This window comes from Heloderma suspectum, chromosome 4 (assembly GCF_057233095.1).
Source record: "Heloderma suspectum isolate Gila_16-S chromosome 4, 16-S_ref, whole genome shotgun sequence".
NCBI lineage: Eukaryota > Metazoa > Chordata > Lepidosauria > Squamata > Helodermatidae > Heloderma > Heloderma suspectum.
The window spans coordinates 287,974,271-287,992,234 of NC_139461.1; the positions used below are offsets into that span (position 1 = coordinate 287,974,271).

A 17,964-nucleotide genomic window follows, 5' to 3' on the forward strand; every position below is an offset into this window, starting at 1 on the left:
TGGTCCCTGCTTAGGGCCACTGCTACCAAAGTTGGGTATAAATAGTTGCTTTATAATGGTCCATGTTGTATTATTATTATTATTATTATTATTATTATTTCTATACCTCCCCATAGCCGAAGCTCTCTGGGCGGTTTACAGAAGTTAAAACATTAAATACAATATAAAAAGTTTAAAAGCCATTTACATAAAAGCACCCAGACAATATATGCAAACAACATATAACTAAAAACAAGTTTGAACTATCGGTCATAACTACGGACACATCCAGGACCTATTAAAACTCATCATGTGCTGCCAAATGCCTAAGAAAAGAGAGAGGTCTTAACCTGGCGCCAAAAAGATAATAATACTGGTGCAAGGCGCACCTCACCAGGGAGCTTGTTGCACAGATGGGGGACCACCACTGAGAAGGCCCTCTCCCTTGTTGCTGCCTTCCGAGCTTTCCCTGGAGGAGGCACGCAGAGGAAGACCTTAGATACTGAACATCGCATGTGGGTAGGTTCATTTCGGGAGAGGCATGCCATCAGGTATCATGGTCCCAAGCCTTGAAGGGCTTTATAGGTTAAAACCAGCTTGAATTGAGCTCGGAAGCATACAGGCAGCCAGTGCAAGCAGGCCAGAGTTGGTCTTATATGTGCGGACCTTCTGGTCCCAGTTATCAATCTGGCCGCTGCATTTTGCATGAGCTGCAGCTTCTGAACTGTCTTCAAAGGCAGCCCTACATAGAGTGCATTACAGTAATCTAACTTGGAGATTACCAGAGCATAGACAACTGAAGCCAGGTTATCCTTGTCCAGATAGGGGTGTAGCTGGGCCACAAACCGAACTTGGTAGAAGGCACTCTGTGCCACTGAGACCACCTGAGCCTCATGACAAAGATGGTTCCAGGAGGACCCCCAAGCTATGGACATGTTCCTTCAAGGGGAGTGCAACCCCATCCAGAACAGGTTGAACACCCTCCAAACAGCCAGCAAACCATCCAGCAACAGCATCTTAGTCTTGTCTAGATTGAGCTTCAGTTTATTAGCCCTCATCCAGTTCATTGTTGCAGCCAGGCACTGATTCAGCACATCCACAGCCTCACCTGAAGATGGAGAGGAGAAATAGAGCTGCATGTCATCAGCATACTGATGACAATGCACTCCAAAACTCTGGATGACCGCTCTCAATGGTTTCATGTAGATGTTGAACAGCATGGGGGACAAAACTGACCCCTGTGGAACCCCATATTGGAGAATCTACAGGGCCGAGCAGTGTTCCAAGCACCACCTTCTGGAGCTGACCCTTCAAGCAGGAGCTAAGCCACTGCAATTCAGTGCCTCTTACTCCCAACTCAGAGAGCCGTCCCAGAAGGATAGCATGGGTGATGGTCTCAAAACCTGCCGAGAGATCAAGGAGAATCAACATGGTCACACTCCCCATCTTTCTCCCGATGCAGGTACAAGGCGACCAAGACTGTTTTTGTGCCAAACCTTGGCCTGAACCCTGATTGAAATGGATCCAGAGAATCGTTCATCTGAGTGTCTGGAGCTGGTTGGCAACCACTCACTCAAGGTCCTTGCCTGGGAATGGAACATTTACAACTGGCCTATAGGTTTTCTGGGTCTAAGGAGGATTTCTTCAGCAGTGGTTTCACCACCATCTCTTTCAGGTGGCCTGGGACCACTCCCTCTAGCAAGGAGGCATTAATCACCTCCCTAGCCCAGCTGGCTGTTCCCTCCCTGCTAGTTTTTATTAGCCAAGGGGGCAAGGATCCAGTATGGAAGTGGTTGCCCTCAAGCTGTATCAACTGAAGCTCATCCAAGAAAACTGGACCATTTGTTGTAACATTACGCAGCTCTTTAGAATCTCAGGCAGTAGTCCTGTCCTCTCTCTCCCCTGTTTCCCCTCCCCCTTTACATTAAGATAGTTCTACCAATTACCTTAGGTAAGGGGTGGGCAATATGTGGTCCATGGGCCACATGCATCTTTCTCCCCACACCCCCTGCTGAATACAGTAGGACTTGCTTCAAATAAACATGCATAGAATTGAACTTTCTAGTTCACATGTGCCATTTCAATCATGTGCAAGTGTTTAGGAGCCCTTTCCCACATCACACTTTACTCAATCTAGGTCCACATTAACAAGCACAGCAGACTTACCCTATCCATTCTTTAGTCTGGAGAAAATAGCAGTGATATTTTCTTAAATCAGCTCGTCACCATCATGTTTTTCTCTTATTAACCAAAGAGGTTATCTCAAACAAGTTGTTTTTAGCAAACTGCTAAAATCTAAAAACCTTAGAGAGGTAGAAGAGTCAAGTATCGATACACATGACTACAATTGCACTTTACTGCAGTTAGGTTTGAGCCAATAGAATGGAAGGTTGTGTTTCAGAGTCAGCTATACCAAAGTACCAGGTGCTGTGGACAGACAATAGGGGAACGCTATAGCCTTCATGCCCTGCTTGTAATCTTCTTAGAAATGCCTGGCTGGCCACATTTAGAGCAGAATACTAAGCTATATGTCTTTGGTCTGATCAAGCTGGGGAGTTCTTATTATAACCAAGCATGTGACAAAAAGTAAATAATGCAGATACCCAACAGGTCCAGTTCAAAAAGTCATTGGCTATCTAGAAATTCTAAGAGCCAGACCTAATAATTGAAAGTCAGTCCAGACCTAGCAAGGTCCAGTATGGAAATGTTTATATGTGAGGAAGGGATTAGCAAGCAGTTTCTGGATTGTTAACCTCCCCTGCTTCTAAATCTGCTAGTGTGGACACTAAGATATGCTAGAAACTGGGTAATCTGGATTGCAGAAGGATCCTTAATTTTTTAAAATTGCCTTGAGAATTAGTTTTTCCTTACACCCTATGAAGGGGCAAGTGTATTTATATATACACCCTGCAGATTTTACATACTTCTCATCCGTAAATTGCAGCTAATTCACCTAACATTCCCATATAGACAAGTCAAAGGAAATTAGATACTTAAGTGCAGAGGCAACAAAACATCATCTTCCTATGGGGATAAAGTAAGGTGCTCTTTGATGTCTCAACTGGTTCTCAGGTGAGTGGTCGCTTTTCCCTTCCCCTCTCCACGTACACACAGCAGCCATCTGTCTTTGACATGTTTCAAGTCTCTCTGAAAATGGCCTTACGGTGAAGCTGCAGGCAAATGGGTTACCTCCAACATTGGGCAAAGGAAAAGTTTTATTTACAGCTGGTAGTGACGTCTTGAGCTTTCAGTGTCTTTGGCTGGGTTGTATTGACTAATTTTAAAGTGATTTCACCTTCTATGAGCCACCTTGAGGGGAAAATATTTTTAAAATAAAAAATGTCTTAAATAGGTTTGCTGCCTTTCAACAAAATTATGCCTCCCTCTGCTAGACAACCAATTTTGCAAGTGTGGGGTGTACTTAACAAGTAGCTTGGAAGTTTCTGCAGAAATCTAAGGCAACCAGCAGCAGAATGTAGAGGATACACTTATATGAGCAGCTGAGTTGTCCTCACAAGTGGGCAAGTACTCTGGGAACTCTGGAAATGGGGCATCCAACGTATGAGTAAGCAACAATGTTCATTATGTGGAAAAACAAACATCCATCCATTTGGGAGTGAAAGGCAGAATCATTGGGACACAGGGATGGATGGGTGTGTGTGTGTGTGTGTGTGTGTATATATATATATATATATATATATCCCCCCACACCCATACTGTGAGGTTTATGTTTTAACAGGTGGGGCTGATGCAAAGCAAAGATAGCAGGACATGAGATTTCTGAAGAACTTATTACCATGTTGTGTGCAGAGACTACACGTAGGTGCCATCTCCTTCCTCACTGATCCAAGTTTAGAATGCTTTACACCTTGGGTGGTATCCAGTAGTGTTGCTGTGCTCCCACTCTTTCTGTTGTGTCAGCGGGACCCACCACTAGTGCAACCGGAAGATAACATTTTCTGGAAATGAGCAAAAATGCTAGTTTCTAGAATGGGAGAGGTCACCGGAGCTCCCTTCTGCAAACTCTGCTCACCTGCCTTGTTCCAGAAACAAGTATTTCATGTTGTGCTCACAGTCTCTCTCGCTAGCACGCAGTTAGCATTGGATGCTGCCCCTTCAGTTTTGTTACAAATGCTTAACAGGCAATTTTTCCAGGAGTCACAACTTTTTCCCTTACCAGGCAATTCAAATGAACAGCATGTAGTTGGAAATAAACTTCACTTAGATCTCATAATAGTAAATGGCTTGGAACTTTACTTTCAAACTATTTTTAGCTTGGGTTTGTTACGGTATTTGGAAATATTAAGTATTCCCAAATTTGCTTCCTTTTAGATGCTCAAAAAGCACTTCCATTGATGTTTTGTATCACATATATTTAAATTTGATTTAATCAGTTAAAAGCAATTTAATTAAAATCTTTAATTCTTTGGCATCCAGCCTAAGAACTAACGTTTTCTTTTGCTCGTTTCAGAAATGTTCTCCAGCTCCACAGCACACTTACAACCTCCCAGAACTCTACAGAACTGAAGATTATTTTCCTATCAAATATATGGGTAGCCAGTATACTTGCTACCATCAAAGCCACTAGTACTGTATTTAAGTTGTCTACAGCATTATAGCCAAATTAATTTATATGTTAGACCAAAGGGAAGTATGGCAACATTTGTCTTGTATCTCTGCCATTAAGGAGCAACTAATAATGGTAGGCCAAGTTTTGCTATTTTTTTAAATCTATTAATGGTCTCTGTGCTATCCAGCAGAAAAACTTTTAAACTAGCTGTTTGTTTTGTATTTCCATTTGACACTTGAGACATGTTTATGTAAACAAAGATCAGGAGACGGCCCATTTAAGATGTCAAAATTTGATGAATCTACTTACCTTAAGTAGTACACTGATTGCAGTGAAGAAGATACTTTACTATTTTGAGTACGACTGCTACAGGCTATCATTCATGCTAGGGCTGCTTCAGTGCAGAAGTCCTATTTTGAAAGTAGCCTACAAGGTGGAACTTGAAATTCAAATGAAAAAATAGAGTCCATTCAAGCTTTTTCCCAATCAGATAACACAGGTATTCAAAATTCTTGTGTAATGTAACTTGAATGGTACAAATAAAGTTCCAAAAATGTGTTTGGTGTAATGTTGCAGCAGAACACACTCTAAATAATTAAAATAGGTAATATACACTAAGAAAATCTAACATACCCAATAAGCACACACTTTTGAGGGGTAAAACTTTTTGGCTACAGGCCCAGCTACAAAGGCATAAACTTGTTGGATGCACTACATTTCAGTCACTAAACTAGAGCCAGGCTCCTCTGCACAAAACAGAGCAATGCTCACATGCCACCACCACCAAATTCAGGGTTTGAACATTGTAAAGATATTTCAGGTCCTTCCCCTAATCCAGCATTTTATGAGTTCAGTTCCCCCTGTACGAAGTACTGCCCCATTCAGTTCAACCAAGGCACTTTGATCAGCATGTGCACTCCTTTGTGCAGATGGATCTGCCTCTTGAAATGAATGGGGCAGTCTGTGCATATGTATGTTCCCTATGTGCCTTGGAGGACAAGGTGTGTCCTGATCCAGAGGGCACAACTGTCACTGCAGATGCTGAGAGTCCAGGACCTGATACCTTAGAACCACTCACGGGTCACTCCAGAGTTTCCAGTTGGTTTTGCTCACACCAGCAGATGAGCTGCTTAGAATATACACACAACCATGCATATTGACGCTACATCACTAGAGATGTAGATTTGAGAGTACAGAAATTGCCATTTCCATAAAAGTAAATATATCAGTATTGATGACTATATTAGCAATGGAAGATCAGACTGCTACAGATTTCCATATACTGTTAATTTTCATGAATGCAATAACTTCATTATAAAAATGAAAGCAGAGCCTCATTATTCCAAGCCTGACCCAAAAGGCCTGACAAAAATATATCTCAGGTTTGCTCTATCCGATAGTATAATCACTAATCTTGTGTTCTGTCATATGGACCAAAATAAGCTAGAGTGAAGACGCTTAAATTGTTCTTTACTTTGGTGATGCATTACGCACAAACACTCAAATTCTGATATGCTGCAATTTGGAAGCAAATAGTTATGGTAGAAATAAAAAAGACCTGAACTGAAAAAGAGGCCCCGCTAAAATAGTTTATAAAACTATAAGAATAATACATGAAGCAAAGTCCTCATGCAGCAGCAGCTACTCAGAATGCATGTGAGAAACTGCATGTTCACTGCATGTGGAAAGCTGGTATATCAGGGAGATGTCTAAGGAAGATTTGACTTTTAAAGCCCTGCTTAATAGCAAAAACAAAATCAGGTTAAGAGGAGGTGAGGCAGTGAAGACAAACAATGGGTTGTATCCAATTGGTGTCCATCTGCTGACAGAAGGCTCTTTGATCCTGCAGGGGCTTCTGCCAGCAGACTGGGATGGGAGGACATTTTTGGTAATTCCTCCTCCCCCCTGCCACGCCACCTCCCATGTTGTTCCAAAGTGCCCCCAGCCCTGGCCTCTAGAGCAGTTCAGCAGGTGCAGGGGGAATAGCCAAATGTCACCTCCCTCCCTATTCCACTGACAAGAGGCCTCCACAAGATCAAAGGGCCTTCCCTCAGTGCAGGGATACCAACTGGATACGATCCAATACCTGCATTAGCAAAAGGTACTTGTGCAAGCCAAATAAATAATATTCTGTTCATGGTGAGCTATGGTCCAGATTATGTGAAATGGCTTTGGTGGGATTTTGGTCTCTTCCAAATACCTGATTTATGAACTGTCAGGAACAGCAAGTAGTTTCTAAACTGTAGTTTGTCTACCTTGTCTAATATCTCCATGCACCTGAAAATTTGTCTTCTTTTTTCAAATGCAAAGACACCTCCCTTGTAAAAGTAGCAGCTAATATAGATCAGTAAGAATTTCAGCTTTTAGAAAAAAATTTGCCTGGAGATTAACAGAAATACTATATCCATTGCCCCAGGATGCATTTGCCCATTTTTTTCTTGTCATCACTCACTGCTAGAATACATGATGCATCCTTGACTCAGCACATTGCAATACAATGAAGTAGAATTAGACATTTAAAGCATCTCTTCACACAAATAAATTCTTTGAAAAAGCGAGAAATTATTTACATTTTTCAGTAAGTGGCCAAATGGGTAATCTGTGTCACTGGAACAGAATGGTCTCCTTACGAAGTTGAAAAGAGCTATAGGATTATGTTTTTTTCCTACACTTAACTGTGCTATAGGGGAAACCTGTTCATGGCAGAAAAATACACAGCAGTACTCCTTAACACCCAGTAAGAAATGCAAGATGCCCCATGGCATATTATGTCTAACATTTCCTGCCAAATGCATGAACTGTATTAGAAATGCAAGGCACCCCAACGCTTTCCAAAGTTATGAAGTGTACAGCTGCCTTGCTTTCATGCTGCTGATCTACTCTTATCTCTCTACCTTCAAATATTACTCCACTGGTTCTGTGAAATACCGCATGCATGTGAGGAATAACTCAATGCATGGATTAATTTGCTGGGAATAGCAAATCTCAAGGGTAGTCAAGTTATAGAAAGTGGCAAATGCAGATAAGAGCATGATCCACTAATTCTAACTCCTATTGATTTCAATGGGAGAGTTTAGCGCCTGCTTTACTTCTCCACTGAAAATAACAGGACTTAAAATGTTTAATTTGGGATGGGCTGTGTTGCAAATATGCACATCTAGCCTTTCACATTTGCATTCGTGTGTTTGCTTGGTTGAGTAGGTCCCACATAGTTCCAGTTTCTATATAGGCAGCTTATTGTTGCTGGTATGAAACTGCTTCAGTATTAATCTTTGATTTGCTCATGGCATCAATTTGAGCATCCAATTTTTCCCCCAACACAAGCCAACATAATGAAGCACATTTTGAGACCCAGGGATGCAAACTTTGTAATAAAGCAAATGTTTACATTAAGCACAATACAGCAATTTATTTAGATGCTTAAATGAATACAAAGGGGAAATAAAGATCACAAAATTATCCATACTACAACAATGTGTCATATATTAGATGGTATAAATGAATACAACACCATGCTGGTGTTAACTAAAGATAAAACTAAATATCCAAAAAAATGCAGCACTCATTTCTGTATGCTGCTTTAACACAGTACACTTTTATACAGATCTAAAAGGTGTCAAAATTAGTAGCTGCAAACATTTCTTGCATGTGATTTTTTTTTAGCTTAAAAGATTTCAGAAAATGACTCTGAAATACATAGTCATCAGTTGTAATGTCAAGGATATTCAAGAACAAGAAAATTCTATAATACAATAGAGTCCAGATATATTTTATGTTGCTGGCCTCTGTTTTGAGATTGTACAAGGTTATGTGCAAAAACTAAGTCTGTCAAAAGTCATACTATAGCAGTTTCAAGCTTTTTGCTAGGTAAACTAGATACAGCATTTATTACACAGCAGGGCAACACTAAAAAAAAAAGAACCAAATCTATGATGGGTACACAAGACCAATAGCATAAGCATCACTTGAATAGGTCTAAAAGACTGTACAAATATACATTTCAACTATTCAGAATGATACATGAAAAAACAATTTTCCCAGAGTCTACTATACACATTGAACTGGTAGCTCATATGTTGGCCCTATAACTACCATGTGGAAAAGGGTAATGTTTAAAAAGACATACAGCTGAACATATACAGAGTGAAATAAATGTCAAAAATGCCGATAAAATAAACCTTTGCTTTTCTTCAGTGAACTGGGAGCCACCAGCATATCAGTTTTCACATTAAGTTACTGTGCTCATCACAGCAGATACTCTCAAGTGAGATTTGCCAACAGCATACTTTGAAATATGAACTGGAATTGGTGACCTCACAGCCACTAGCCAATGACCTCGCGCTCAAAAGGCAGTACCAGTTACAATGAACTTTAGCAGTCATTCTGAAATGTGTTTAAACAGTTGTCAAGTGGAGGATACTGAGGCTAGGGAGTTGAACAGCTTATGCTTGCTGGCTACTCAGCTCTACCCCAGTTAGGCTGCTATGCATTGATTCTGTAACCCCATCAGTCACACTGTCAAACTGCTCTCCATCCTCACTGTCAATTGTGCTATTCTGCCACTCCATCTGCTGATTTGACAAGCTCTCTTCAATTTCTGTTGCATTTTTCCACTGTGACTGGTCCTTAGACCAAAACTCGCCCACTTTTCCATAGGAACTATTCTTCCACTTTGACTGTTCTTCATCACTCTCAGAGGCAACACCTTTAGTTTCTGCAACTGGTTTACTATTATTAGCATCTTCACTTTGGGATGATTCATCCGTCCATGTTTCTGGTTTCACTTCAGGCGTATTATCTTCAAAGTCAGATGCTTGTTGAGAACCAGGTCCACTTTCAGATGGTGATACTTCATCTTTCCATTCAACAGCGTCCTCTTGATCTTGGTCACCTTCACTGTCTGAACCATCAGCTACCAGCTTTGTTGGTTCTTCTTCAGGACAACTCTCTTTGTATTTTGGGTCTCCTTCCTCTTCTTTTTGGTCTGTTTTTTCTGGTGACTCCAAGGTTGTTTCCTCAGGTGTCTCCTTAGATATGCTTTCATCTGGGTTCTCATTTATGCTATTCACTGATGTTTTATGACCAGAGTTAGAAACCGATTCTGCGAATGGACTATTGCTTTCATTGAAGTCCTCTTCTATATTCTCATAACTGTCTGAGGAACTTTCATTATCTTTCTCTAGGTTTATTTTTTTATCAACAGTTTTGCTGGCATTGACTCTAGAATTCTCTTCATCATGATTTTCAAACAGCCACTCAGCATCAAAATCCATTTCATGTTTAACCTTATTTAATTCTTTCATATTGAATCCAAGCAGGACACTCAGTTTATACCTTTCACAATCTCGAACACATTTCTTCCTTTTGTTGGTAAAGTGTGAAGCAATGTCAGACTTCCACAGCCAAAGACTGGCAGCTAACTTTTCAATCTCCCGCCGACTGGGATACGGTTGCTTATTGAAATACTTTGTGAGAAATGTTTTTCTGGCTTCATAAGAATCATCTTCATGACCCTTGGGATCTAAAGCTAGTACTACAGGTTCTTCAGGCTTCTCCTCAAAGACAGAAGGGGAATCGTCATCATCTATTTTTCTTTTCTTCAATAGAGAGAATTCCATGTGTTCATAAGTACGTTTCACAGGTCCTGCACCTGGAGACTGATTTAGCCGAGAGGGAACATTAGATTTGTCTTGACCATTTTGTGTCTTCCCCACACCTCTACAATGGACAAGGTGCAGTGTTATAGTTGAGGCAGTCATGTTACTGGTGTACACTCCAAGGCAATGAATACACTTATATGTGAGCTTTTTCTCTACTGGATGAACTGTTTGAATAACTTGATGCCTCTCCCTTAAGTGATGTGCCAGTGCATCGGAGATGGGTCCTTTCAAGATTGAGAAGCACAAAGGACAAAGTGTTTTCCCTACATCTTTTTTATAGGGAACTGCTGCTTGTGGAGAACTTTTTACAGGTACATCTGCCTTCTCCTGAATTTTTGGCTGTGGTTTTGGAGGAACCGGAGGATTATTTTGGGCATGGTAAGCTACAGATTCAGCAGGGGCATCTCTCAAGTTGTAGGTAGTTACAAGCAAGTGTATATTGGTGTGACTACCCTGCTGCAATGTTAAATCAAAGGTTAACGTGGAATCAGTTTTAGGTCCCATTTCTTCATCAACATGAACCATTCGCATATGAGCAGCCATCTTTTCAACATCGTTGAAAGTTGAGCGGCAGTAGGGACAAGACAGACCATGAATCAACATGTGGTTAAGCAATGTGTCAGTAGGCAAATAGCGATTACAGTATAAACATTTGCTAGTAAAATTATGTATTTTCATTATATAGTTAGCTACTGCAGGCACCTTTTCAGCCTTGTGCTCTTTCTCAAAATGAACACTGTACACGTTTTCTGGAAACAGCTCATTACAGATTGTACAGATTTTCCACTTCTGAGTTGATGAAGTATTGACAGCAGCAGCACCTGTAGCACCAGCTCCAAGAGGCTTGGGTGTGGACTGAGCTAATACTCTGGATGCTGCCTGAGACTGAGCTAATGATGTTGATTTCAACGAGCCTGATGAAAGTGAAGATGAGTTGGCAGATTGAAGGGAGTATCTTGCTGAAGCCTGTGATCTTGGTTCCCCTCCAAGGGGATAGGGTCTCCCATTTCCACTTGGAGAAAACTGTTTCATTGATTGAGACTGCTGGGACAGGGAAACTGGGGAGCTACCAGTTAAGCTTAGCCTTCCTCCCGTGTGACTAACATAACTTGGTGGTACTGATTTCACTCCATAGTTGTTCTGCTGTAAGTGAACACTGGACATCATATTCACTCCTCCAGAATTTAGCGTAGGCTTTGGTATATTCAGTCGATTCATCATTTGCTGTGATGGAAGAGACCGGACATTTCCAGCGGACAGGGGACCCATCCTCTGAGGAAGTCCCATAGGCTTTTTATCCTGTGGTTTTGGAGCAATTAACATCAAAGGTTTGGATCTTGGGACTACCACATTAGTGTGCCCTATCATTGCTGTCACCTGATATCCTATACGCTCGTGGTCTTCAATAACATGCTGTACTAAAGCTTCATATGACTTCGGCATAAAAAGGCATCGTTTGCAGTGAATCATGCCTTCCTCTCGGGTACCGGAACTTAAGGATACAGCCCCATTGAGTGACTTTTCACTTGCCTTTGCTATATAAGGTGCAGCAACATGCTGAAAATGTTCCCTGTAAATGTGCTTTCTAACTATTTCGTAGAGAGGATCTCGGTAAGTGCACTTCTTACAGTAATAAACAGCTTGTTCTACACTGTCAGCCTGCTTAGGTTTAAGGCTATCATGCTTGTTTTTATCTTTAAAAGTGCTGATGCCTCCACTTGGTGTGTTGGCATTTGGAGCATGAAATATTTTAATGTGCGTTTCCAAAGTCTTTTTGTCTGCGTTGAAAGTACAGTAGGGACAATTAAGCAGGATCCTGTTTTCAAAGTCTTCACTATGAACATTCCGGAAATGACTTTTGTAGGCAGAAAAGAACTTCGAGGAAAATGGACATGCACTGCAGCAAAATGGTTTTGTCCGATAGTCCTTGAAAACAAAAACAACAACAAAACTTAAGTATCATGAAAGTTTCATTTAAGAGACTTTTTCCCCTCAGCATTCCAGACAAATGGACTACAGTCTGAATTTATAGAACTATCACCCATACAGCATCCTTTTCTTAAACTGGCAAAGTAAGGGTAATTCACAGTTCTACTGAGGAAAGCAAACATTATTCACATAGCTTGGAAGAAGCTATCAGTGCGTTCCTAAAAAATGGTGACTATGCAATTGTAATAATTTATGGCAACATGCATCAAGACATTAAAAAAAGGGCATTTTCAAACATTTTGGGAGTCACAAGCTGCACTCAGGCTGTAAGAAGTCCCCAGCCAGCAGCAACTAGTTTTCAAATCAAACCAATCAATGGGTTTAAAGGACTAGATGTGTGCATGTAAGGTATGGTGCAAAGGCTAAACAGCTGTATTTAAGACGTGGCAAAACGACTTTGTCATATACTGTGTATAAGTTACATATTTGTATATCGGCTCACGCTCTTTTTAGGCAGAGGGACAATTCCTAAATGTATTAAAAATACACCAAGTTCAGATGAGCAAAAAGTAGATGTGACTGCCTTTTCCTTCATAATCCAAATGATGTCTCAAAATGCATTGTTGATTAGGTTAAAGTATTTGGGTATGTGAGAAACAGCTTACCGGTCACTAGAATCCAATGTTTAGGCTTTGGTTCTCTCATCATTACAATTCAAATACACATCACACTGCTCTATTCTGCTATGTTCTCTACCCATGTTCACAGTGCTGTTTCAAAATAGTCTTAAGGTCAAACATGAAACTTTAAGGAATTCTGTTATTTGTAGCTGCGAAAGTTCAACATTATTTCCTAAAAAGGGCCAGGGAACTGTTTCTTCCCTCACACACTACACTGTGTATCCTGAATGATGAGAATTTTGCAGACAGAGATCATCAATGGTGGCTGTTTTTGAAGACAGAAGACTAGTCCTATCTACCCTGGTAGTAGGAACTTCAGAGAAAAATACAATTCTCATTATTATTATCTGTCACTGGAAATCCAACAATATAAACCAAGACAGAAGCCTAATTCAGACATAATGGGAAATCATGTTTTCCCATTATAAGTACCAGTCATGGTTGCTGGTGCTTCCCCCTTCTTTCTCCTTCAACCTTTGAGCGTAAGGAGATGAGATTGAAAGCTTCCACTTTTGAACTAACCACAGTTCCCCATTATGCAGACAGGATCAAACCATGGTTTAATATTTTAACTGAGATTAGTTAACAAACCACAGTTCCTCAAGTTCAGATGCATTTGGAACTCTGTTTAGTTCAAAAGTGAAAAGCAGTAGTTTTCAATTTCCTCCCCTTGTATATGGAGGAGAGGCAAGGGGATAAGTGTATAAACTCAAGACATGCCTCGGTGCATTCTCTAACAGGAAACTATGGTTTCTCATTAGGTCTGAATTGGACCAATGATTCATCCAAGTGTATCAGGCTTCCCTCGGTGATAAATACTCAATTATGCATCCGTTCTTTCTAGACAATTCTTATCACCCTGAAATACTTCATTGAAGCAACTTCTGAGTATGGCTTTATGACAGCTTTCAAACTACATGAAGTTGTTGTCCAACACGCACTGTGACTACACCAGCTCAGGTTGCTCCAATAAATAGATACTGACAATTCAGACATCATATTAAACCATGGTTTGTGCTAGCCATGGTTTGGAACCCCAGACTATTGTTTGAGACTCCAAGCATTCAACAGGCAAATCATAGTTGAGAGCTGCTTTCATTTTCTGTCCCCTCAGCTTCATAAGTTTATGAATTCACTCCTATCTGTGGCAGCTTCTGGAAGGGAAGTAATGGCCATAATACTATGAGTTGTCTATTTGCACATCATGCTCAATCAGAGTCCATAATTTGCAAATCCACTTCAAATTATAGCTTCCAGTCAATCGCAAGCTATGTTTTGTTAATTCAGACATATCAAACCATAGTTAAGCTTCCATAACAATTGTTTGGCATGATGTCAGAGTTGAACCACTGCCTTATCAGTACTTCACTCTCAATTCTGCCTAACACTCAAGCTATTAAAACCTGGGTTTCTAATGAATTTGTGTACTAAGGATATGTAAAATACCAGTTTTCTATTCAGATGTAACATTAAGACAATTTTAAAAGGACCCCCAAAGTTGCTTCATATGGTTAATTCCCTTCAATATGCAAAACTATTTCATTAGCAGATCTCACTGAAGCCATAAAACAAAGTATATCTTCCTTAAGGCTACAACCCTGCTCTCCTCCCTGACCCCTCTCCAAAACACCAATGTTAAGGTGGTCATCCTATGTATATTTATCTAAGAGTAAACCCTAGTCAAATTGGGATTTACTAATATCTATAGGCCTATATAGGCTGTAAAATAGTTAACATTCATTGCAGAAATGCAATTTCAAATATATTCATTTCACATTTAATGATCCTATACACAATATTATTACTAACCTGATTTTTTGTAAGTGAAGGGTCCCACAATCCAACATCTTCCCATGTAGTGTTTTTCAGATAGAAGTCATTGGGTTCAAACTGCTTAAAATCCTGCAAAGGTGGAAATGATTGTCAAAAGCATAAACAGCATAAAATAACTAATACACCATAGGGTGACTGTCTATTATAATTTCTTGTTCTTGGAAGTTCATGAAACATACAGCAACCAAAAATCACAAGTACAGGGACTCACAGACAATGTCCCAGAGGATACAGTAACAACACATGTTAATTTTTTTATTATTGGAGGGGGGGGATAAGGGCATGATCCAGCTATTTCAATAGAAAAAATGTACCTAACGCTCCCTTTAAAATGGACAGGACTTTAAGGTGCTTATTTTGACTGGCTCCCATCCCACTTTTCCCCCGACAAAGTAAGTTATTTTTTTAGAATAGAAACTACTATAGCCATCACTCATGCAGGGCACATAATAATTTATTTCAAGCAAAGAATTTCTACCACTCAAGCTCCATATGGGTATGGGGGCACCTGCAAGTGCACAAATGGGCTGGTAGGGTATTTGAACTTTTGTTAATACTGCTAATAAGTGAGATATAATTTTTTAATAGGAGAGAAAGAAAAGAGAAATCTCTAAAAAGCTAGACTCTTACTGGGAATGCTTTCTGAGATACCGCTCAAAGAGCTGTCAAAACAGAAAGGAGCAGGAAGGGGTTTCAACTACCACTTGAAGTATGTGCAGTAGGCAAAAAGCTCCCCTTTGAAGCGGGGTATAAGAGCCAGTTCCCTGGCTGGAACTCTAGAGAAACTATATGCTTGACTTCACAAAAATTACGAAGAATGAAATCTATCTATCTATCTATCTATCTATCAATACGAAGGATCACAGATGAAATAAAATTTAGGCCCACATTTTTCAAAATATACAATCAGCATTAGATCCCACTGTCTTTTAGATGTGCCCAGTTTTCAAAGGATTTCGTGCTCAAATGGTTCCCTGTGAAATTGATCATAGCTGTTTATATGCATAGTAATTCTGAAAGGTAAACGAAGACACAATATGCATTGTAATGTTTTAGTTATGAATTAAGACGTTAGCATCAAACTAGTTTGTTGGTTATATACAAAATCAACATGCAACCATTTAATTGCAATTTAATCTCAAACTTTGGTAGGATAAAAAAAGAGAACCTAGTATTGTTGCTTTACATCGTTTTAAAATATAGGGCTCCAAAGAGTCATAATTCAGTAGGCAACAAATGGAATTTCACTGCAAACAGAGAACTTGTTTGAAGTACTACTTCAACAAAAGAGAGTATCAGGCTCTTCTATCACAGCTAATACTGTGATACCTAAAACATATACATAGTTCATTTTGTTGCCTGCAAACTGGGCTGTTTTAAGAATACAGCATCAGCTCCTTTATCAACACTTTTTAAACCAGTTAATACACTTACCCAGAAGGCTCTCTTCCAGTGATGGAAGAGAAGGTTGGTGTGACTCCTCTATGACATGCAACTCAGGTCCTCCATCCAGCAGCCAATTTGGCAGGATCCTTCCCTCAAAAATAGGGTAATAGGGCTTCTACATTCTTGCTCACCATGGTCACTGCCTGGCAAGAGTGACAAGCCCTAGCCTTCTTCCCAGTCTTGGAGCCACAAAGGTAGGAAGGGTAACTGCGCTGTGATCCACACCCCCTCCCCAGCTCCAAGGAAAGCTGGGAGTCATTTGGTTGCTGTGCTGCCCAGGAAACTTGAAAGCCTTAGCAGTGCAGGGCCAAACCAGCAAGCCCCGATCTCTGCTGCCACCCTTTCCTGCTCTGAAGCAGGAAAGGAAGATGGGGGCTTCCTTGGGGCCCAGTCAGCCATAATGCAAAGAGAACCCCAACCAAGCAGCATGCTGAGCAAGCTCCATGCCTCCCTTTACCTCAGAAAAAAAGAGGCAGGGGGCAGCTTCCTCTGCCCCTGTTCAGTCAGGGTATGGGGGAGGGGGCTTCCTTGACTTCCACTCAGCAAGGCAGATGACTACAATTTTTGGCTGGCCTTTGGCTGGCAACTAAGGCCAGCCAACAATGGTAAACTTCAGCTCAGGTAAATGTGGGACCCAAATGACCCTGTTCTGTCATTAACTGTTTTCCTGAACAGTTCAACTAAATATATCCCCAATGAAAGATGGAAGCTTTCAATTCAACTGCAGCACAAGACACTCAGTGAAAGATCTTGCTTACTTCTATATGTTCTTTACAGTATTCCAAGCCGATGTCACTTAATATCTTTTTCACAGTTTTCCGGGCTTTTCTTAAACTGCCAAGGTTGTTGACAGGAAGTTGGAACATAGTTTCTACTGGAGGGAGGAAAAGAGAAAGTAATTTACTGAAAATGTTTTGTCCCACAGTGGCTTAACTCACAATAACAAGCAAGGTATGCTATAATTCAATTTAAGGTTTACTCTTTACTTTTATATATCAGTTATCCATCATAGTCTACTTCCTGGGCAGTTTTTTTTTTTTTTTTAAACAAGATGGTTCAGGCTATCTTGTTTTAAATGGTAATGAAAACTTTAAAAAGGTAAAAAGCCTTAATATAGGAATGGGGAGCATAGAACTCAGATTTGATCTGCCACATAGCCCCTCCCTGCACAGAGTCTCACTTTTGGAGCCAATTTTTATATACCCTCATAAAAAGTCAAACTCATCATCCTGCAAGAGAATACTTTAACTAGGGGTTTATAGTTTTAGGCTGGCCTTGCTGGCAAAAAAAAGTTTAGTATTTTAATTTTTACATAATATACAACAATTCAAGATAGTTACAACGTCCTAGTAGAAAAACGTTATTTACAACATAAAATGAACAAAGCTGCAGCAGTATTCACATCTCTCCAAACATCCCACCCTGCTCCCATAATCCATGTCACTTTCCCAACTAAGCAACAACTCTGGCTTTTGCAAACCCCTTGAGAGCCTTACATCAGAATGAGTGTTTGCATCAGCATCCTGGCAATACTTTCAACTAATACTATGTCTTAATCCTAAATCTGGCCTTGATACTGTGGCAACATCTGCAGTCTCAAACATATTACATATGGTATATAGGATGATGTAATTCAGATATGTATAACATCTATATTAAACCACCCCCCGCTAGGCCTTTCTTCTGCAAGTGCCTATAAAGAAATGCAGCAGATATTTGACCAGTTTCAGTGTGGATGAGCACACATGATGAACTTTGGTATTATGGTTCACTGCTTACCATAGTTATGACAGTAGTTTTAGGATCATGATGAATGTAACAAGTATCTAGTACTTAAGAGTGGTGCATTTCAACTTGGAAATGAAGC

At 40.3% G+C, this 17,964-nt stretch overlaps 2 protein-coding genes across 11 annotated transcripts in view; one reads left to right on the top strand and one right to left on the bottom strand.

The window, feature by feature from the left end:
• Positions 1–9,802, top strand: part of BCAS4 (breast carcinoma amplified sequence 4) — a 76,553-nt gene extending 66,751 nt beyond the window's left edge. The window contains exon 5 of the mRNA XM_084854153.1: positions 4,451–9,802. Within this exon, the coding sequence (XP_084710279.1) occupies positions 4,451–4,567 (117 nt within the window). The 3' untranslated portion in view covers positions 4,568–9,802. The remainder of the gene's footprint in view (positions 1–4,450) is intronic.
• Positions 134–17,964, bottom strand: part of ADNP (activity dependent neuroprotector homeobox) — a 92,865-nt gene continuing 75,034 nt past the window's right edge. For 8 of the 10 annotated variants that reach the window (XM_084854133.1, XM_084854139.1, XM_084854138.1 and 5 more), the window contains 3 exons: positions 16,856–16,971; positions 14,628–14,720; positions 134–12,135 (listed from right to left, as the gene is read on the bottom strand). In XM_084854133.1, coding sequence (XP_084710259.1) covers positions 8,992–12,135; positions 14,628–14,720; positions 16,856–16,971 — 3,353 coding nt within the window. In that variant the 3' untranslated portion in view covers positions 134–8,991. The remainder of the gene's footprint in view (positions 12,136–14,627; positions 14,721–16,855; positions 16,972–17,964) is intronic. The other 2 variants (XM_084854136.1, XM_084854141.1) reach the window with 1 other exon arrangement.